Source organism: Geotrypetes seraphini, chromosome 11 (genome assembly GCF_902459505.1).
Source record: "Geotrypetes seraphini chromosome 11, aGeoSer1.1, whole genome shotgun sequence".
Classification (NCBI taxonomy): Eukaryota; Metazoa; Chordata; class Amphibia; order Gymnophiona; family Dermophiidae; genus Geotrypetes; species Geotrypetes seraphini.
Window position 1 is genome coordinate 70935562 of NC_047094.1, and position 23168 is coordinate 70958729.

Sequence of the window (23168 nt, forward strand, 5' to 3'; positions counted from 1 at the left end):
CGAAGAAACTCCCAATATACCACTCAGCGGGCCCTCTGTTCGCAACGGGAACTCAGACTTTCCAACCCTCCAGCAAACAGCCTCCACCGGGAGACAGCCTGAAAGCGATCATATTCCTATAGCATGCCTAAATTATGGAATCAATTCCCTCCTGCCATTAGGGCAATTGATAACCTACTGACCTTCCAGAAAGCAGTAAAGACGCTTCTTTTCATGGACCGGATCAATTCTGGTCTCAAACTTTGACAGACCTTGCTTCAATGTACCTTACCTCAGAACACCTGTGCCTGCCAACCAGTTCTACCATTCACTGCAGATATGTTAATACCCATTCATGAATCTATGATTTATTTTCTTAGATTCTGCAAAGCATGTGTTCTTAGTCACATTCTCTATAAGTTGTAAGTAATTGGTTCTATAGCTTTGTGTTTTGATCCTATAGCACAGGGGTGTCAAAGTCTCTCCTCGAGAGCTGCAATCCAGTCGGGTTTTCAGGATTTTCCCAATGAATATGCATGAGATCTATTAGCATACAATGAAAGCAGTGCAAGCAAACGGATCTCATGCATATTCATTGGGGAAATCCTGAAAACCCGACTGGATTGCAGCCCTCGAGGAGGGACTCTGACACCCTACATAGCTCTGTTCCTAAAAACTATGTGTATGTATCCTTGAAACTCGTTCTTGGCTCCTGGGGAGGACGGGCTATAAAAATTAATAAGTAAATAATGCCTGCCAACATGCCAGAATCATGGCTGACATTGGCACTGCACCCCTGGGCACTTCTGGGCATACACTGGTAACTATGTCTCACACAAAGTCAAACCACTGCAGCCCAGAGCAGGTGGAGCCATGAAAAATTATTTTTGGTTGCTTCCTGTACGCTCATAGGTCAGATGGTGAATGGGGAGGGGGGGGAGAGAAAGTTGCTGAACGAGATTGGGGAGCAGGGTAGATTGGGTAGGGGAGCAGGGTTTCCAACGTTTTGAGGAAAAATACCCACTATCTGCTGTGGCCATGCTCTTTTCCTGCCCCATTGATAACAAGTAACTACAGTGAGAATGGCATTGCAAGCTTCAGTGCCTGCAGGACATATTGAGAGCTGGGGAATGAGAGAAGTACAAGACATTGCACTCTTCAAACCCACTGAGACACAGTCCTCCAATACATATGTGCCTCTCCCATATGGTATTAAAGCCAAATAAAATTCTGTATCCATACAACCTCTCCAGCCCTCCCCCAACAATGGGTGCAGACTCAATATAGCTAGGATCTTTCCCTATATAATTCACTGTACAAACACATTTCTGATTCTAGTGTAATCTCAGTAACAGCAATATAAACCCTCCCAATACCAGGCATATTGTGAAGTAATACAAAATTCTATAAAAATAGTCCCTCAGTACCTATAGCAAATTTATCATACCAGCACTATCTTCCAAAACAAGGACACTACTTATGAATAGGCAGCACTGTAAATATTACAAAGGCCAAAGAATATCAATACATCAATAAACTACCTGGATTTGTCTGCCACTCCTCTTCCCTTGTTTAAAAGCAGACTGAAAACCCACCTTTTTGATGTAACCTTCAATTCATAACCCTACTCTACACTAGCCAGCAGATTAACCAATCCCACTGACTGTACCCATGGCATCCTGTTTGTCTGTCTTGTCTGTTTAGATTGTAACACTTCCGAGCAAGGACTGTCTCCTTGGTGACTATCTAGCGCTATACATGTGTGACAGGGTGAAGATCCTGTCACTGGCCAGCAGAGGGAAGCCTCAGCAATGGTAATGGAGCTTATTTGCATATAATTCCTGCAAAGGCACCTAGGTGCTGTCCACTCACTGAAAAGAAAAGTTCCAGCACAAAGAGCTTGCATAAGCAAGGTTTCCTTTGGGAACCAGGCAACCCTTGAGGGGAGGAATGCTGGCTTCAGTCTAACCCTTGGTAAAGCTGACTTAGACCAGCCTGTCCAGTAGAGTTTGAGCTGACCAGTGAGTGCAAGTTTAAGAACCAGTAGAGGGCCTGATGAAGAGAGACTGAACAACTTGGAGAGTTCTTAGGGAGTGACCAGTGATCAGAGGGTCTGAGGACGTCCAGGGCAACAGTGGCTGGTGGAGAAACCAGTGGGAAAGACCAGTGGTGACTAGCAGAGGAATCAGATTTACCAGGAAGGACCACAGTGGTATCCAGGACTAGTGGGGAGACAGGAGAATTACAACCAGAGTGAACATGGTGATCAGAAGGGACTGGCTACCAGAATATCCAGGGATGTCTAGTACTGACCAGAGTGATCAGAAATAACCAGTAGCAACCAGAGGGATCGGCGGAGGCTGGAGTGATCTTTGGCAGCCAGAAAGACCAGGGAAGTGTTTGGAGGATCCTGGTCATGCTTTTTGCAGTGTGTCAGTGAAGTGTGGAGAACGACCAGGTAGAAGAACAAAAAGAAGATCAGAAGTGCCTGGGAGTGATGGGTGGTGACTGCTTGACCCATTCTCAGTTCGTTTGGTAGTGCTATAGAAATAATTAATAGTAGTAGTATTGGGGAAACTGAACAAGATAAATTAGAAACAGAAGCATGATGGCAGATAAAGGCCCAACCAGTCTGCCCATTTGCAGTAACCATTATCTTTTCCTCTCTCTAAGAGATCCTACGTGTCTATCCCACGCTTTCTTGAATTCAGATACAGTCTCTGTCTCCACCACCTCTTCCAGGAGACTGTTTCATGCATCTACCACCCTTTCTGTAAAAAAAAGTATTTCCTTAGATTACTCCTCTTAATTTCCTTAGATTACTCCTCTTAATTTCATCCTATGCCCTTTCATTCCAGAGCTTCCTTTCAAATGAAAGAGACTCGACTCATGCGCATTTACACCACGTAGGTATTTAAATATCTCTATCATATCTCCCCTTTCCCGCCTTTCCTCCAAAGTATACATATTGAGATCTTTAAGTCTGTCCCCATACACCTTATGATGAAGACCACACACCATTTTAGTAGCCTTTCTCTGGACCGACTTCATTCTTTTTATATCTTTTTGAAGATGCGGTCTCCAGTATTGTACAAAATATTCTAAATAAGGTTTCATCAGAGTCTTATACAGGGGCATAAATACCTCCTTTTTCCTACTGGCCATACCTCTTCCTATGCACCCTAGTATCCTTCTAGCTTTTGCTGTAACCTTTTCAACCTGTATGGCCACCTTAAGATCATCACATACAATCACACCCAAGTCCTGCTCTTCTGTTATGCACATAAGTTCTTCACCCCCTAAACTGTACTGTTCCTTCAGGTTTTTGCAGTCCAAATGCATGGCCTTGCATTTCATAGCATTAAATTTTAGCTGCCAAATTTCAGACCATTCTTCAAGCTTCGCTAGGTCTTTTTTTCTTTATTCAATTTCTATACCGTTCACCCAGGGGAGCTCAGAACGGTTTACATGAATTCATTCAGGTACTCAAGCATTTTTCCCTGTCTGTCCCGGTGGGCTCACAAACTATCTAATGTACCTGGGGCAATGGGGGAATTAAGTGACTTGCCTAGGGTCACAAGGAGCAGCGTGGGTTTGAACCCAAAACCTCAGGGTGCTGAGGTTATAGCTTTAACCACTGCACCACACACTCCCCATTCTTCATGTTATTCACCCCGTCTGGGATGCCTACTACAGATAGTTACCTAGAAAACTCATGCAAACAGATGACTTGATCACACACATGGAATACAAATACCAAATACAGAATAAATGGCCATGTACTAGAAATATGTAGACAGAGATTAAACTGAAATCTCAGGAAGCCAGATTTTTCATGTAGTGCAACACTAGAGAAATAGAAGGACATGTATTTCCCCCCTATAGTGTGCAAAATATAAAGAGGGCAGATATCAGGAATGGTATTAGAGGGTGCAACCAAGGCAAATGCACTTGCTCCCACTCACCCCATCCCCAGCAAAGAAAGCTGTAGCCTGCTTGAAGCTGAGTAAGGCACAGCCTGGTAGTAGGATCTGGGTCCCCTCCCATATTTAGACCTTGGTTCTCCAGCTGGCAGAAGTATAATTCCCAAAACTGACAATCCTATTCACTAAACAGAAAATAAAATTATTTTTACCAACTTTGTTGTTTGGTTATTTTACTTTTCTAATTATATTAGTCCTAGTTTCTGCCTTTTGTGTTTCTATGTCTTCTCTTAAGTCTCTTGCCAGGATCTCCTGCCCATTTGACATTTTTTTTTCTGTCCATGTCCAGCATCCATCTATTTTTCCTCTGTAATCTTGTTCCTATCCTGCACGGACTGTCATATGTATGACTACCTCCCCTCGGGGAGACAGTCATATGTATGCGGTCGGTGCCAGGAGCTGAAAAGCTTGAAGAAGGAAGTCAAGCGACTAGAGGACAAGATACAGGAGCTAGAAGAACTCTACACCATGGAGGACCCAGTCAAGACAGCTGAAGACTTCATGAGTGAGAGACACATCAAAGAGGTAGTCAGAGAACTCGAGAATTTCATTGAGGAGGCATACAGGAGGAAGGTGGAAGAGGATAAACTTCAGATGAAAGATGAAGATATACCAACACCAACACGGAAGGGAGAACAAGAAGCAGATGACCCCAAAGAAGACACCCACAGAGGAACACCACAAGAGGGAGAGAAATTGGCTAATCGATGCCCAGAAGAAGAAAGAGCGAAGCACGCCGGGGATATTGACCTGAGACCGAAGCGAAAATTGAAGAAGGGAAAGTCAGCAATCCTAGTGGGAGATTCGATCCTAAGGCATGTGGACAGCCACATAGCAGGAGGGAGAGAGGATCGACTGGTGACCTGCCTCCCAGGAGCAAGAACCAAGGACATCGTGGACAAAATTGGGAAGATCCTGGAAGGAGCGGAGACGGAAGAGACCGCAGTGATGATCCACATCGGGACGAATGATGTCAGCAGGAGAGACTACAGAAGGAGCACGCTGATAGAACAATTCAAGATCCTGGGAATGAAGCTGAAGATGAGGACCCAGAAGATAGCGTTCTCAGAGATCCTACCGGTACCGAGGGCAGATGTGAAAAGGCAGGAGGAACTACAATCAATAAATGCGTGGATGAGGAAATGGTGTGAGGAAGAAGGATTCCACTTCATGAGGAACTGGACAACGTTCTGGGGCAAGAGCAAGCTCTACAGGAGAGATGGACTGCACCTGAGCGCGGCGGGAACAAGACTTCTATCAAACAACGTCAAGAGAGGAATAGAACAGGCTTTAAACTAAGAGGAAGGGGAAAGCCGACAGTCGACCAAGCGTCGATGATTCGGAAGAAGGTATCACGTGATGATACTAAGGGAATGCAAGGCTCGGAAGAAACAAAGGACAAATTACAGGAGTCGACTAACCCAGAAGAAGAGGTTAGAAGGAGTGTACCAAAGGAGAAGACACTAAAGACCGAAACACAGGGAAAGGAAATGAAGACACTTAAATGCCAGGATCTAAACTGCATATATACTAACGCAAGGAGCCTAGGAAACAAAATGGGGGAATTAGAAGCCGTGGCCAATGCAGAAGACTTAGACATCATTGGAATCTCTGAAACATGGTGGAATGAGGAAACAAATGGGATACAGCACTGCCGGGATTTAAGCTCTATCGCCAGGACAGGTCAGGACAGAAAGGAGGTGGAATAGCCCTATACATAAAAGAAACCATACAATCGACAAGAATAGGCACAGCGGAGATGACCAACAAGCTGGAATTGCTATGGGTTAAAATACCAGGTAGAAAGGGACATGAAATAAAAATGGGCCTATACTATCGTCCACCCGGGCAAACCGGAGATATCGATAAGGAAATGGAAGCCGAGATGAAACAAGAATGCAAAAACAGTTGCACAGTTATTATGGGAGATTTCAACTACCCCGGGATAGACTGGAGTCTTGGAAACTCAAAATGCGCTAGGGAAACAGAATTCCTGGAGGCTACACAAGATTGCTTCATGGAGCAGCTTGTTAGAGAACCGACGAGAGGAAATGCCACTTTGGATCTAATCCTAAATGGGTTAATGGGACCTGCAAAGGAAGTGGAAATAGTGGGACCGTTGGGAAACAGTGACCATAACATGATCAAGTTCAAGGTTGAAGCAGGAATACCAAAAGGAAAGAAAACCATGGCGACAACTTTCAACTTCAGAAAAGGAAACTATGAAGCAATGAGGAAAATGGTAAGGAAGAAACTCAGGAACACTTCCAAGAAATGGAGGATGGTAGAACATGCCTGGTCTTTTTTCAAGGACACGGTGAGCGAGGCGCAAAATCTGTACATCCCCAGATACAGAAAGGGGAGCAAAAAGAGTCGAATAAAGGACCCAATATGGATGACTAAAATAGTGAAGGAAGCGATAAGTAATAAGAAAAATTCATTCAGGAGATGGAAAAAGGACAAAACTGAAGGAAACTGGATAGAGCACAGGAAGTATCAAAAAGAATGTCACCGTGTGGTTCGAAAAGCCAAAAGAGAGTATGAAGAGAAGTTAGCCAGGGAGACTCGTAATTTCAAACCGTTCTTCAGATATGTTAAAGGGAAACAGCCAGCTAGGGAGGAGGTGGGACCGCTGAATGATGGAGTCAGGAAGGGAGTAGTGAAGGAGGAGAAAGAAGTCGCGGAAAGACTGAACATGTTCTTTTCGTCTGTATTTACAAACGAAGACACAACCAACATACCGGAACCTGAGCAATTCTTCAATGGAAATCAAGCAGAAAAATTAACATTCATGGAAGTGAGCTTTGAAGATGTGCGCAGGCAGATAGATAAACTAAAAATAGACAAATCTCCAGGTCCGGACGGAATCCATCCAAGGGTTCTGAAGGAACTAAAGGAGGAGATAGCAGAACTACTGCAGCAAATATGCAATCTATCCCTGAAAACAGGCGTGATCCCGGAGGATTGGAAGACGGCCAACATCACGCCCATCTTTAAAAAGGGATCAAGAGGTGACCCGGGAAACTACAGACCGGTGAGTCTGACCTCGGTTCCCGGAAAAATGGCGGAAGCACTGATAAAAGAAAACATCGATGATCACTTGGAAAGAAACAAACTTCTGATAACCAGCCAACATGGTTTCTGCAAGGGGAGATCGTGCCTAACCAACTTACTACACTTCTTTGAAGGAATTAACAAACAGATGGACAGAGGTGACCCCATAGACATCATATACCTTGATTTCCAAAAAGCCTTTGATAAGATGCCCCATGAACGATTACTCCGGAAACTGAAGAACCATGGGGTGGACGGAGACGTACATAGATGGATCAGAAACTGGTTGGCAGGTAGGAAACAAAGGGTAGGGTTGAAGGGACACTACTCTGACTGGAGGAGGGTCACGAGTGGTGTTCTGCAGGGCTCGGTGCTCGGGCCGCTGTTATTTAATATATTCATAAATGATCTAGAAACAGGGACGAAGTGTGAGATAATAAAATTTGCAGATGACACCAAACTATTTAGGGAAGCTCGGACTAAAGAGGACTGTGAGGAATTGCAAAGGGACTTGAACAAACTAGGAGAATGGGCGACAAAATGGCAAATGAAGTTCAACGTTGAGAAATGTAAAGTATTGCATGTGGGAAGCAGAAACCCGAGGTACAACTATACGATGGGAGGGATGTTATTGAATGAGAGTACCCAAGAGAGGGACTTGGGGGTAATGGTGGACAGGTCAATGAAGCCGACTGCACAGTGTGCAGCGGCCGCTAAGAGAGCGAATAGAATGCGCCCGCACCTGGAGTACTGTGTTCAATACTGGTCGCCGTACCTCAAAAAGGATATGGCGGTACTCGAGGGAGTGCAGAGGAGGGCGACTAAACTGATAAAAGGTATGGAAAATTTCTCATACGCTGACAGGTTAAAATCGCTGGGGCTGTTCTCTCTGGAGAAGAGGAGACTTAGAGGGGACATGATAGAAACCTTCAAAATCCTAAAGGGCATAGAGAAAGTGAATAAAAACAGATTCTTCAAACTGTGGGGAGCCACAAGCACTAGGGGTCACTCGGAGAAATTGAAAGGGGACAGGTTTAGAACAAATGCTAGGAAGTTCTTTTTTACCCAGAGGGTGGTGGACACATGGAACAAGCTTCCGGAGGAGGTGATAAGCCAGAACTCTGTACAGGGGTTCAAGAAAGGTTTGGATAGGTTCCTGGAGGATAAGGGGATAGAGGGGTACAGATAGAACTTGAGGTAGGTTATAGAAATGGTCAGTAACCACTTCACAGGTCGCGGACCTGATGGGCCGCCGCGGGAACGGACCGCTGGGCGGGATGGACCTCTGGTCTGACCCAGTGGAGGCAACTTCTTATGCTCTTATGTTCTTATGTTCTTAGGTATAATCAAGAAGGGTATTACAGCCAGGACGAAAGAAGTTATCCTGCCGCTGTATCGGGCGATGGAGCGCCCACACCTGGAATACTGTGTCCAGTTTTGGTCGCCATACCTTAAGAAGGATATGGCTTTACTCGAGAGAGTTCAGAGAAGAGCGACAAGTCTGATAAAAGGGATGGAAAACCTTTCATACGCTGAGAGATTGGAGAAACTGGGTCTCTTTTCCCTGGAGAAGAGGAGACTTAGAGGGGATATGATAGAGACTTATAAGATCATGAGGGGCATAGAGAGAGTAGAGAGGGACAGATTCTTCAAACTTTCAAAAAATAAAAGAACAAGAGGCCATTCGGAAAAGTTGAAAGGGGACAGATTCAATACAAATGCCAGGAAGTTCTTCTTTACCCAAAGTGTGGTGGACACTTGGAATGCGCTTCCAGAGGATGTTATAGGGCAAAATACAGTACTGGGATTTAAGAGAGGATTGGACATTTTCCTGCTGGAAAAGGGAATAGAAGGGTATAAATAGAGGATTACTGCTCAGGTCCTGGACCTGTTGGGCCGCCGCGTGAGCAGACTGCTGGGCAAGATGGACCTCAGGTCTGACCCAGCAGAGGCATTGCTTATGTTCTTATGTTCTCCTCAGTGTCTCCCCTCTGTTTTTATCTTTATCTTTTCAGCATTGCCCCTCTGTCTCCATATCCTTCCCCCAGTGTCCAGCATCAGCTCTATATGCCCTAATTCCCCCAACCATTATCAGTCCTTATTCACCCCCCCCATGTCCATCAACCCTCTGTGTCCCTATACCCCATCATGTCCAGCAGTAGACCTCCATGTTCTTATTATCTCTACCATATCCAGGATTTGCCCTGTGTCCCTATCTCATCCATGTCCAGCATCATGCATGTCTAACATCAGCTTTCTTTGTCCCTCTTTCCACATCCAGCATCAGTCCTCTCTATCAGTATACCCCCTTCCCTGTGTCTAGTATCAGTCCTCTGTATCCCTAACCCCATCCCCCTACTCACATTTAGCATTGGTCCTCTGTGCCTATCAACCTCCATGATCTGCATGACCTTCTCTGACATTATGCCCCCCATGCCCAGCATCAACCTGCTTCCTTGTCCCTCTGCTCCTCCCATGTCCAGCATCTTTCCTCTGTGCATATATCCCCCATGTCTTGCTTCTCTCTTCTTTCCTCTTCACCAATGTAGTCTAGCCTCCTCCATCTCTTTCTGCTCTCCTTCAACCCCTTGTGCCTCCCTCCTACTTTGTCATGGTCCACCAATATATCTTAGTTCTTCCTTCCTTGTTCCATTTTCCTTTCTCAAACCTTCTGTATTCATTGGTGGCTGCATGTGTCTGCACTAAAATGAAAGGGAACAGGTCACAGAGACTCATGCACAAGTATGTTGTAAGGCTCTGCTACTCCTTCCCCCTCTGATTTACACTTTCTGCTACCTGGGGGGATGCAAGAACCAGTGGCACCTTAAAGAGAGGTCAAGTGTGAGAATCCATGGCCCATCCTCTTGTTTGAGTGCTGATCTTTATGGATCTCAAATATAGGTGCTTTTAGGGGATGGGTAGCCAACCCAATGCTGACTGGGTCACTTGGGCTGAATTGGGCCAAGGCCTATAACTGTAGGACCACTGGCTCCTGAGTCCTCCTGCTGCTGCAGGCTGCAGCCCTATGCATCCTACTTTCTGTTACTATACTAAGAAAACCAGCTTTTCTATTGCCAGTTTTAAATGATGCCCATCAGATGGCTTGGCCATACATAAACCAGCCAGTTGGCAACCTCCAGTGGAGGTAGTTCTGTGGGAAATAATTGAAGGAGAAATAATGTCCATACATGTAGGAAGGAAAATGGGAAAAGAGGAGGTATCCATTACCTCATCTACCACATAACACCCCTCACTTGCTACAAACTCAACACATCCTCCCTTACCCACCACATAACCATTCATCTGCCACAAACCAGCCCAGATATTTTTATCCTCTTCCCACCACACACAACTATACACTCCTTCATGGAGTACACACTCTGAACACTCCTCATCCACCACTCAAATCATACTGTCCCTCATTCTCACCACATATTCTACCCACCATACAGTCCTCGCTCTCCCTCACTCATCACACATTTCATCATGTACCATCTCTTGCCCACCAAGCTCTTTTTAATTTTCTCAGGAATCTTTCATAGGTCATGAACTCAGCTTAGGTTGTGGTGCTTTCCTAGTGGTAAGTCCCCTGAACAAGCTTCAACACTGAGAGAATGTGATCATTCAGAAGAGAGACAGGCAGACAGACAGAGAACCTGAAAGGAGCCGTGATAGAAAGAGTGTGACTGCTAGGCAGAAGAATGTAGTATTCAGAGAGAGTGCTGGGGATAGATGAGGCCAGATTGAGAGAGAGCGTGTGTGATAGTGAAGGAGAGGGGGGGTGGGTAAGCTTAGCTCCCACTGTCAAGGTTAATGACTAGGTCCTTCTGCTGAAATTCAGTGGTTTTCTATTAATTTAGAGAAAATACATTTCAGAAAACTCTCACAGAAAAGTGTAAGCTTTCACTACAAAAGGCCTTTTGTGAGTAATTTTATGAAATGCACTTTTTACTAAACTAGACAATACATAAGCTTGAATGAAATCAGCCAGGAGGATGAATTTACAAGTGGGAACTTGCAAAAAAAATATCAACACCTAAGTTTATCACTGTTTTTATCTCTTCCACCTTTATTCAAATTTCCCATCCTCCTACCCCCCATTCTCCTCAGTCTTTCCCCTACATTGGCTCAGATTCCTTATCCTACCCTCTTCTCTTCTTAATCCTTCCCCCCACCTCCAGAATTGGAGAGATATAAGCTCAATTTTGCACAGGTATATGTAGGTAAGAAATAGGATGCTCAGGCTGGAACAGTACATTTTATAAAAGGCTCAGTGAATGTTGTTACCTCATACATATTTTTCAAAAAGGCCCAAGAACAACATGTATATTTGGTGACAGCTACAACAGGAACAAGCATTTTACAACAAAATATGTTCAGAAAAAAGCGTCCTCACCTGGGGCTCTGTACATGTGGCACAGCACTTGCATGTGGAGATGACAAACTTTGCGACCTGCACATTGAAGTATCTACCTTTACACTTATGAAACATTTCTAGAACAGTGTGCTTACATTTAGGTACCCATAGGTACCCATAGGGTATCTATGTGGTGCGTTTTCTCTAAAGGAAAACAGCAAAGGCACATTCCTATAATTTAGTCACAAGCACTTACACTATGTCCACTCAACAAACAGCCATCAAATTTTGTGCAGTCTGTACCCTTCTTAGAATTTCCTGAGGTAGACCTAAGTACAGAATGTGTACAAGGGACCTCTGAAAAGTTCTCAGCCCAGCCAAGAAGAGAATGACATGGAGCCATGAAACTTACAAGTTATTCCACACTTTTTTCAATCCTTTTCATTTCAATGATAAGAAAAAAAAAAAGAAGTGTAATAACTTGTACTGTAAGTTTCATGGCTCGACATCATTCTCTTCTTGGTTGGGCTGAGACCTTTTCAGCGGCCCCTCATTCCACCAGTGCCTAAGAGCCAACCTCAATGGTGATGTCACAATGGCTTGGTTTCCCTATACCTGTGCCCATTTCTTAGATGCATTTGCCTCATTGAAACAAAAAGTGTCAAGAAAAGTGTGGAATAACTTGTAAGTTTCACGGCTCCACATCATTCTCGGCTGCACTGAGAACTTTTCAGCAGCCCCTCATAGAGCTCAGAGTTGCTTGGATGATGACTGCAAATCTCTCTTTTCTAAACAATGGATACAGTAAATGTATAAGCCTCATGTAAATTCTTCAAAAGGGAAGTTACAACATCATTACTATCACCACCATTCTCCTCTCTGAGCACATTACAGATCATTGTATTTTCACACCCACTGGTAATCAGGGTATCCTATCAAACCTAAGGAGAAAGGGGAAGAGGGGAATCCAGTAGCCCCATGCATAGCACAGTTACTGCTTGCCAAATGTTAATGTCTGGATTATTTGTGACCCTGTTTCCTTTGCTCTTCCTGGCAATGTGCCAAGCAGGTTACCCAAGCTCTGTTATCTCCTTCTGTTTACTCATTTTCCATTGGATGTAATATGAGATTTTCTGAACGTTCTCAATTTGCTCTCAAAAAATTTATTCACAAATCAGAGTGCAGTCTGTTACAGGTTTACTTGAAGAAGTTATCCCAAATGTCCTGCTTACTTGTTTAGCAGTCTGATTAGAACATGGAAAAAAGCCTGTGCGAAGTTTACTATTACTATTTATTGGGTGTCAGGTTGGTTGTCTATGAACCTATTGGGTGTCAGGTCAAAAGCGCGCCGGGACAAAAGCGCGCGCAGACAATTGAACGCAGCACGGAGGTGCGCACCGCAGAAAATTACTGTTTTTACGGCTCCGACGGGGGTGTGTGTGGGGGAACCCCCCCACTTTACTTAATAAAGATCGCGCCGCGTTGTGGGGGCATTGTGGGGGGGTGTGGGGGGTTGTAACCCCCCACATTTTACTGAAAATTTCACTTTTTCCTTGTTTTTAGGGAAAAAGTTAAGTTTACAGTAAAATGTGGAGGGTTACAATCCCCCAAACCCCCCACAACGCCGGCGCGATCTCTATTAAGTAAACTGGGGGGGCTCCCCAACAAAACCCCCTGTCGGAGCCCCTAAAAACTGTAAATTTCTTTGGCGCGCGCCTCCATCTTGCGCTGAGTTGTCGGCGCGCGCCTTTGTCTTTCGCTGGGTTGTCTATGAACCATTTATTGAAAGCTTCTAAACTGCTACTAATGACTGGGGAATCAATTCAGAGCAGTTTGCATGAGCTTCAGTAAAGGTGTTACAATATATGAGTTAAATATATGTATATCTTATCTGTATATACCATCTATGTACATATAGTATTATTATAGTTTCTGTATGTCATATACAGTAAAACCTTGGTTTACGAGCATAATTCATTCCAGAAGCATGCTTGTAATCCAAAACACTCGTATATCAAAGCGAATTTCCCCATAAGAAATAATGGAAATTCAGACAATTAATACAAAATACTATACGCACTCGCATTGCAAGACCTCGCTCGTTTAAAACAGTCACTACACTCTTGCAGTGTCAGAGAGAGAAGAACCATCGGCTCAGTTGTGATGATGTGACACGTGTATACTGTATGTACTTGTATTGCAAGACCTTGCTTGCATATCAAGTTAAAATTTAATAAAATGTTTTGCTTGTCTTGCAAAACACTTGCAAACCAAGTTACTTGCAATCCAAGGTTTTACTGTATTCATCTTTCTTCGTGAGTTCACCATTACATGTTGTTTCCTCCATGTTGCTATTCCCTCTAATTGTTTCTTTATTTGCTAAAGTGTTCTGTGAAGAGCATTGTCTTTATTCCTTTCTTGAACTTTTTGGTGCTATTTCTATAGCGCTACCAGATGCATGCAGCGCTGTACATTAAACACACAAAAGAAGGTCCCTGCTCAAAAAAGCTGACAATCTAATTATGAAAGACACACTGGACAAAAATGGTATGCTGTTCATTTGGGAAAATACGAAGGGAGAAGAGGTAGAGAGGGTAGGGAGATACACAGGGCCGCCATCAGAAATTTCTGGGCCCCTTACTGAGCAATCCTATTGGGCCCCCCACACACCCCTTCCCCCCCTGATGCCTCCCCCTTCTTCCATGGGCCGAATACACATACTTTTCTGCTAATGCTCCACCTAAGCTAGTCCCGTAAAATCTTCTCACATCCATTGGGTGATTTGGCATAGAGGAGATATTCATAAAAAGAACGTCCGTCAAGATCTTTACTCATAGACTGTGCCATTTGCTTTAAATCATCTTCCATCATTAATCCAAATTGCACAATTCTTTCTCTGTCTTTGTCCTGAATGGCATCTGGCCACATTGCTGGATCCTTCCAGTCAATAAATTTATGAGCAGGCGCGGAGAACGCATTTTTAAACAAATGTAGTTATCCTTGTACTCCTTATGTAATTTTAATCATCTATGGATATGTTTGTATGTTTATTGTTCAAATGGTTTTATTTATTTCCCCAAATTTATTTTTGTTATACGCATTGAAAATATTTGATATTGCGTTTAAATCAAAATCTCAATAAACTTGAAACTTGAAACAAGTGCCCGTGAGATTGTGGGAGTGTTAAATACTCAAAACTTAGAAGAATAACAATTTATTTAAAGTTTTTGCTACGCCAGCTTTCTGGTATCTTTACATACAGTGGCGTACGTAGCATATGTAACACCCGGGGCCCATCATTTTTTGGCACCCCCCCCATCTGTAAGAAAAACATGATTTTTAGTAACAAACCACACGTCACACATGAGTACCTAGGAAAAGGCAGCATCTTACATATTGCAGTGAGCAATACATCAATACACCCATTGTAAAACTAAACAAGCCAGACCAATCAATCCTACACCGTCAATCCTATCAGAAAACCATGTCTTTCGAACACACAGAACACAGAAAACACCTTCGCCTAGTATGGAATATGTCATCACAAACTAACCCCTCACTCTTTTACAAAACTGTAGTGTGGATTTTAGCCACAGTGGTAACAGCCCTGATGCTCATAGAATTCTGAGCATCAGAGCTGCTACCACCACGGCTGGCGCTAAAAAACGCTCCACAGTTTTGTAAAAGGGGGGATAAAATAGAAATACACAGTTTCAATGCTCTAGCTCAGAGGTGCCCAAACTTTTTGAGCTTGTGATCTACTTTAAAATGACCAAGTCAAAATGATCTACCAACAATAAAATTAAAAAACACAAAGCACACTATACGCTGAGAAAATGTTAATTATCATTCCTATTCTGGGTTTTTTTTCAAAGAGGTCAAGGCAGATGACTCTATGCATTGTCACCTCAGTAACAACCATACAAAAGTAGACATATATACCCTCCATCCTTTTTATTAAACCACAATAGCAGTTTTTAGTGCAGGGAGCTGCGCTGAATGCCCAGCGCTGCTCTTGACGCTCATAGGCTCCCTGCGCTAAAAACCACTATTGCGGTTTAGTAAAAGGGGACCATATTGTAAAATATAGACAGCAGATATAAATTCAGAACTGTGCATAGTAAGTGAAGGGAAGTTTTCATCTCTGGGAATTTACCCAGTTAACTATTAAGTTATTTGAGCAAATTCCTTTGAAAACTGTGGTAATACTGCCTCCACTTTGCTAAATTTAAAATAAAATCATTTTTCCTACCTTGTCTGCTTATTTCATGAGTCTCTGGTTGCACTTTCTTCTTCTGACTGTGCATCCAATCTTTCTTCCCTTCTATCAGCCTGTATGCTTTCTCTCCTCCACACCTCATTCCCTCGCCCAACTTTTTCTTCCTCTCTCCCTGACCTTTCTTTATTTTTTTCTGTTTCTCTTCTTTCCTTCTGTTTCCCTGCCTGCCCCCTTTCTTTCTTTCTCCCTGCCGTTCCCCAAGCCACTGCCACTGCCGCTGCCATCGGGGAACAGGACCCACCAATGGATAACAGGCCCCAACACCGACGCCGACGCATGCTCTCCCTGCTTCGGACCGATCAGTCTTCCTCTCCCCAACGTCAATTCTGCCGTCGGAGAGGAAGTTCCGCCCAGCCAGGCAGCGATTGGCTGTCCCGAACTTCCTCTCCGACTGCAGAATTGACGTCAGGGAGAGGAAGACTGATAGGTCCGATAGATTAGATCGCCAAGACAAAGTGAGTCCTGGGTGATCGACTCACTTTGCCTTGGCGAGCTACTGGCGCCCCTGCCTTAGAACACTGCCTAGGACCCTGGGGGAGCCCGGGCCCCCTGTCAGCTCCGGGCCCCTGAATGCAGGACTGGTAGTACTGCCCTGATGGCGGCCCTGGGGCTACAGAGGGAATGACAAACAAATGTGGTGCTTTACAAATTAATAGGATTAAGACTTAAATGCAGTTTGGAAAAGTGGGCCTTCAGCCTGAACTTGAATACTGCCAGAGATGGAGCTCATCATACCGAGTCAGGCAGGTTTTTACCAGGCATACGGCGCAGCAAGTCAGAAGGGGCAGAGTCAGGAGTTGGCTGTAGAGGAGAAGGGTACAGACAAGAGAGACTTACCCAATAGAGAATGACACACTGACAAATTTTTCCCTGTCCCTGCAGGAACTCAATTGCCCCGTTCCGTCCTCATGAGTTTTGTTGCTGTTGCTGTCCCTGTCCCTACCCCATTCCAGTAAGCTCTGCCTTAACCGCACAAGTCTCAAACACTTATGACTTTAAAGTGTTTGAGGCTTGTGCAGATGCGGACAGAGTTTTCTGCAGTGCTAACACGGGGTAAAAAAACACTTGGTGGTCAATAAGTATCACTGCCTTAAGACAAGGGCACCCATGACAAACAATTAACTGGATCCCAGTTAATTCAGAAACAGTTGACCCTGATCAGGCACTGTGATGATATATGCAGGAGTTGTAAATCACCAAAAACATATGTACCTAATACACCCCCTCCTTTACTAATGCGTAGCGCAGGTTTAGTGCCGGCAGCAGCGGTAAGTGCTCCGACGCTCTTAGAATTGCTATGTGCATCGGAGCAGTTACCGCCGCTGCTAACGCTAAAATCTGCGCCACGCATTAGTAAAAGAGGGTGACAGTGATTCTCAACCAAGTCTTCAGGATACACCTAGCCAGTTAGGTTTTCAGGATATTCATCATGAAAATGTATGAGATAAGTTTGCATGCACTTCCTCCAGTATATGCAAATCTATCTCAGTGTTTTCTCTTCTAAGTCGCCTTCGAACACTGATTTTCCCCTTTTCTTTTTTCTTCTCTTTCTCTGCCTAAAGGTACTCAGAGATAATGAAACTGTTCCCCTTTGTTCCTATTGTTTTCCCCATTAATGTTCTCTTTCCTAGACTTTATTGTAGTTCTTCCGTCTCGTTTGTTTGCTGTGTCTACGTATATTGTTTGTATATGTTTTTGTTTTAACTTTTGTATTCCCCCTTTTTATTATTGTATATTGCCTAGAATCCAGGCTAGAATGTTCAATCAAATTTTAAATAAAGCTTGAAACTTGATATCCTAAAAACCTGACTGGCTAGGTGCGTCCTGCGGAATGGGCTAAGAACCCTTTACCTAATGTAAAAGCCTGAAGAGTTTGCACGCAAAATCAGTGATTCACCCTGTTGAACACCTTCTAATCCAGCATTAGCAGACAAGTCTTATGGGTGAGATGAATGAAATCCTGGATTAAACAGGCAGCAAAAGAGTTCAGCCTGGGATTCTGTAGGAATGACTGCAGACATTAGCAACAACAAAATTGCTATGACTAAGGTCTCACAGCCTATGCATGGCAGTAAGGCAGAGTGCCAGGTCTGCATGCCAAATAGGTCTTTCACCTTTAGTAAAAAGGTTTGTGCTGTGTGTAAGGCCAAGGAAAGGGAAATTCTGTTGTCCTGAGGGCTTCATCTAGGATCCATAGAAGTATGGATTTCACAATATCCAAAATACAGCACCAGAAATTATAACACACCATGGTTATGGAAGAAATATAGGAAGTGATCTGCAGTACAAGGGAAGGAAAGGAGAGTCTGGATGGGGTTGGTGGAGATTATAAATGCATAATTTTTAACTGTGGACAGGGAAAGGGGCATGGGACTGAAAGTTTAAAAGTGCCTAATTTTCTCACACCAGCCTTGGTCTCTCCAAATATTATACAGGTGATATTTCTTCTCTTCCTACCATTGATACCTTTAAGCATCTAAGGGGGTTATTTGCTTCTCAAGTATTTTGTTTCTCTGAGCTTTTAGCTTGAAATCTGCAGAAGATAATGATCCCCACATGTCTTTCCTTTTCTGCTAATAGCTTGTTGCCTCCTTTGGAATTCTGCATCACAAAGTTGTGATTTTTTTTAATTCAAGCTTAGTGGCCATCATACCTCTTCCCAAAATTTTAATGTCATCCTTTATTGCATTTATCTTCCTAGTATCAGCAAACAGGCACCTTTTCCCTTCTAACTAGGACCTCACTGCAAGGCAACCAAATGAGTGTTTCCCCATTGAATGGCTGGAGTTATTCTAATTTTCTCAATGACTTCCTTAATAAGAAAATCAGAACTACAATTCCATTCATGCAAGAGGACAACATCAGGACTAGATCAACTGGATAAGTTGCAGCTGTACTCACTCAAGGAACGCAGAGAGAGGGGTGACATGATCGAGACATTCAAGTATCTCACGGGCCGCATCGAAGTGGAAGAAGATATCTTCTTTTTCAAGGGTCCCGCGGCAACAAGGGGGCATCCGTGGAAAATCAGGGGTGGGAAACTGCACGGGGACACCAGGAAATTATTTTTCACTGAAAGGGTGGTTGATCGCTGGAATAGTCTTCCACTTCAGGTTATTGAGGCCAGCAGCGTGCCTGATTTTAAGGCCAAATGGGATAGACACGTGGGATCTATTCACAGAGAAAGGTAGCGGAGGGTCATTGGGGTGGGCAGACTAGATGGGCCGTGGCCCTTATCTGCCGTCTATTTCTATGTTTCTATGTTTCTAACCTGTTTGATTGACTTGGAAAGAAGTGGCAACCCTGTGCTTCCACACTGCCACTTCTGAAGATATTGGGCCTATCACTGACCCTAGTGACACTACTGATCACTTTTCTCTTCACTAGACTAGACTGCACTCCACTGCTTCTCACTCTCTCTTATCAAGTTACCTAGTTCCAGGAGGAAGATACATTCAGACCAGATGTATAACTGAAGCAACAGCCCTGATCTCAACAGTTGGAATCAGAGGCTACCATTACCATGCTGTATTGGAATGTAAATTAAAAACCAAGACTGGGCAAAAAATGTTCCTCCTGGAACTGGATAACTTGTCAGTTTGTACTTTTGAGTTTAGATCAATGCTATCCACTTCCAGTCCTCCTTGGCCACAAATGGATCAGACTGTCAGAGTATTCCTAATGAATCTGCATGAGACTCTGCTTATCAGGGTATTCATGCAAATATATCTCATGCATATTTATTAGTGGTATCCTGAAAACACCAACCTGCTTACATAGTTGGTTGCCAAATGGGCTTCCTCCTTAAACTGGCAGCTCTGCTTTTGCAGCCACTGAGGACCATCAGTGAACATCACTGGCCTAGTTGCTCAGCCAACTTCTCACCCAGTTTATCTGTCCGCCAGCTCTCAGACCGACTCCTTTGCTCACCAGTCTTCCACATGAATCGGTGTCAAAGCTTTACTGAAATCCAGATTACTCAGATCTACTATACTTTTTTTCTCCTTTCTGCAGTTCTATGAACTACTGTAGTCATCTCATCCAATCAGTCCTAGAGTTTGCAGGTTTTCTACAATGAATATGGATGCAATAAATTTGCATATGCTGGGTCTCAATGCATGCAGATCTGTAACATTTTACTTCCTCTTTGTTTCCATCCTTGTAAAGCTGTAATACATCTGCTGTTCTAACTTTGTAATCTCTCCTGTTACGTGTGAAAAGCTGTAAAAAAATTGAGAAGACCAACTACTTGCATTTTATGCCAGGACTTGGCACATACCAGGGAGGGGAAGAGGTGAGATATGAATGGCTCAGCAGAACTTTAAAGTTTTGATCTGAGAAGGGGGAGTTTTCGCAGGAAGGAAACCAACGTTTCACCTAAAGACAAAAATAGAATGTGTTTGCTGACATCTGGTGGTTGAAACGAACTCTACATCTTGTGCCTGGCAATTTTCCATCAACAGTTTGCAAAACGGAAATTGTTCCTAATGCTCCTGTACTGAGCAGAAGAGTAGAAACTCCCATGAAAATCCACGATTCATGTTGACAGAACATTTGTATTATAAGACAAGTTTAAATAGTCTTTTGGAGGCCCAGTATCAAATTTATAGATGAGGAAGGGAAGTGACTCTCCAACTTTCAGTGGAATGGAAGAGAGATCCACAATAAATTATCACTTCCAGAGTTCCAGTCAGTGAAGGTAGATTCCTCTGTAAAAATCAGCACCATTTCACGAAACAGGCCAGGAGATGGATCAGTAGTAATGTCACATGCTGTCATTTGGAGGACTTGGCTCCTATACCATGGGCTAACTGGTGCATGAGATAAGTGTTGCCAACAGGTTGACCCAGCCCTGAATTTTCCCCATTGCATAAAGGGACTTGTGGTCATTCTTTCCTTAAAGAATGTAATAGGTAATCAGAATTATCTGTATGCAAGGAGTAAACCCAGAACTGAATTTAGCCTGTCTAGTGAATTTGGAGCCAGGTGGCAATCCTAACTGTACAAGCAGCATTGCAAGCCTTTGGGATGAATATAAAGTCATCCCTTGCTGAACAGAAAAAACTAGCAGCCAGACTTAGGCCACAGGCAATAAAGGTACAGGATGACCTAGCTGAGGGGATGGGCAACCTAAGTCCTCAAGATCCATAACTTACCATATATACTCGAATATAAACAAACCCAAATATAAACCAAGGTAACCTTTTTTCCTGTAAAAAAAGGATAAATGGGGGTGGGGTTTATATTACAGTGCTCTGCCAGGCTCTGCACCTAGCCCCCCCCCCCTCTATCTTGATGCCTTGTAGGCCTCCGTCAGGCCTGCTGTAAGCCCTGGTTGTCCAGTGGTGGGCTGGGACAGGAGGGATCCCTCATGCCTTCTGTCTCAGGGGCTTAACTCTCACCTCCCTCCCCCTCCCCAATTAGTAAAAATCATACCTTTAAAATACCAGGTGTACAAGCGGTGGTCTAGGATAGGAGGGATCCCTCCTGCCTCCTGTCCCGGCTGACACTAATAACTCTCACCTTCCTCCCACCTCCCTGATTAGTAAAAAAGCATATCTTTAAAATCCCTGGTGGTTCAGCTCCTGTCCCATGTAGAATCTCTATCTGAATGTCTGCCATGTATGCAAATAGATCCTATGCATATTTATTGGGTTGTAGCCCTTGAGGATCAAGGTTGTCTACTCCTGACCTACCTTAACTGAAGCCATTTCTGATGGAGGTTGGGGTAGGAAGATATTTTTGTGAAACACTCACTCACACACACACACACACATATATATACTGTATTTTTCACTCTATTAGACGCACCTGACCATAAGACGCACCTACCTCCAGTGCTGTATCGGCAGGAGCTTTCTGCACTCCTGCCCCTCCCTCACTGGATGGCTACTTCTCTTGCATAAGAGCGGCGCACAAGGCAGGTGAAAGCTTTTCGTGCTCCTACCTAGCCCCGCGCTGCTCCCTGAATAGCTTCTGTCAGTTCTTGCGAGTCCTGCATGAACTGACGGCAGCCATTCAGGGAGCAGCTCGATCCGACACCAACGTGGGCATGTTGCTCACGCCGGAGAAGTTAAAAAGGTATGGGGAAAGGGAAGGGTACGCACACGTGGCAGGGAAAAGGGCAGAGAGGGATGCCACCACCCTGGGCGCCTCACCTTCTGCTACCAGGCTGAAGTCTCATGATAACCGACACCATTTTCAGAACACTTTGGCTTAGTACCAGGAGCTGATGGGCTGAGCAGGGCTGTAATATTTTCAAGTGAGAAAGCCAACAACTTATTTAAAAGTAATTGCAACCTTTGCCAAGCTATGCCTCCTTTATGTTTTGGGGATAGTGGGAGGAATGGAGGAAGAGCAGTCCCTCCCCCTTCCATCACTCTGATCATGCGTTGCCATGGTGGGGAGAGGTGGCCTCAACAAATTTTGTTTGGAAGCTCCTCATTTGAACCTATACCACTGTGGATACATTGGGGTCAATATTCAGCCAGTGGCACTCATCATTTTGCTGACCAACACCAGCATTATGCCCAGAAATTCAATGCCAGGCCATGTCTGAGCTCTGGCATTGAATTTCTGGGTTTATGGAGCCTGCTACACTGTTCAGCACTTAACCAGCTACGGGGTACCACATAAAGATAGGATTCACTTTTATGCAGTCCTATCTATCCGGCGACATTGGCTGGTTAAGTGCTGAATATTGCACTTACGTAACTGGCCAAGCTGAATCTGCCCCCAGAATGCACCTGCCAGTTTTGTGTTAGATACTAACCAGTCATATTTAGCAGCACTAACCAGTTAAGGACCCTATTTAGATTGGTAGGATAAATGGGTAATACATTTGTTTGAATAAATAAATAAAATGGGCAGTTAGCCCCAAACAAGTGATTTAACTGGAGAAGAACAGTTTCTGGACAGTTAAACCCCATTGCCTTTTGATTTAAGACGCAAGGCTTCGTAGGTTTGGGTTCAAGATGCTTTGTAAATGGGGCTTTTAAGTCAGGCCCTTGAATCATATTTCAGTTAAATTGCTCTCTAACTAGACAACTGTTTCCTGGTGGTTTGTGGATTGACAGGGAGGCTGTCTATTTTTTGCTATAAAGTTTTGCATATTGTTATTATTTCAACTTTTACTTTTTTAATTTTAATTGTAAACACAAGCATAGAGCTTTCTTGATAGTTGCTATGTTTGGTGATACCTAGTGATTGAACTATGTACTGTAGTTTGCTACTGGTTGCTCTGGTAACTGCCTCCTAGTGGTGGAGGCTGGAAATCCATCCTTTGAATTCTTTTGACAGCAACAGCTAAAGGATACAGGATCACACTTATTTTAATTTTATTATTCTTTCCAAACCAACCAAATGTTTGAGAACAACACCATTCTAACCATCCATCACTTCTCTCCTCTAGATCGGAGACACACACAGAGACAACACTGACATACAAATATGCATATACCCATATAGAGGCAACTCAGATTTAAAAAAAACATTTGTATGCACACAAAAGGCAACA

At 43.8% G+C, this 23168-nt stretch overlaps 1 protein-coding gene across 1 annotated transcript in view; it reads left to right on the top strand.

The window, feature by feature from the left end:
• The first annotated feature begins 17513 nt into the window (after positions 1-17513).
• The window catches only part of CD79A (CD79a molecule), a 70365-nt gene continuing 64710 nt past the window's right edge, over positions 17514-23168 (top strand). Inside the window, exon 1 of the mRNA XM_033914543.1 lies at positions 17514-17595. Within this exon, the coding sequence (XP_033770434.1) occupies positions 17592-17595 (4 nt within the window). The 5' untranslated portion in view covers positions 17514-17591. The remainder of the gene's footprint in view (positions 17596-23168) is intronic.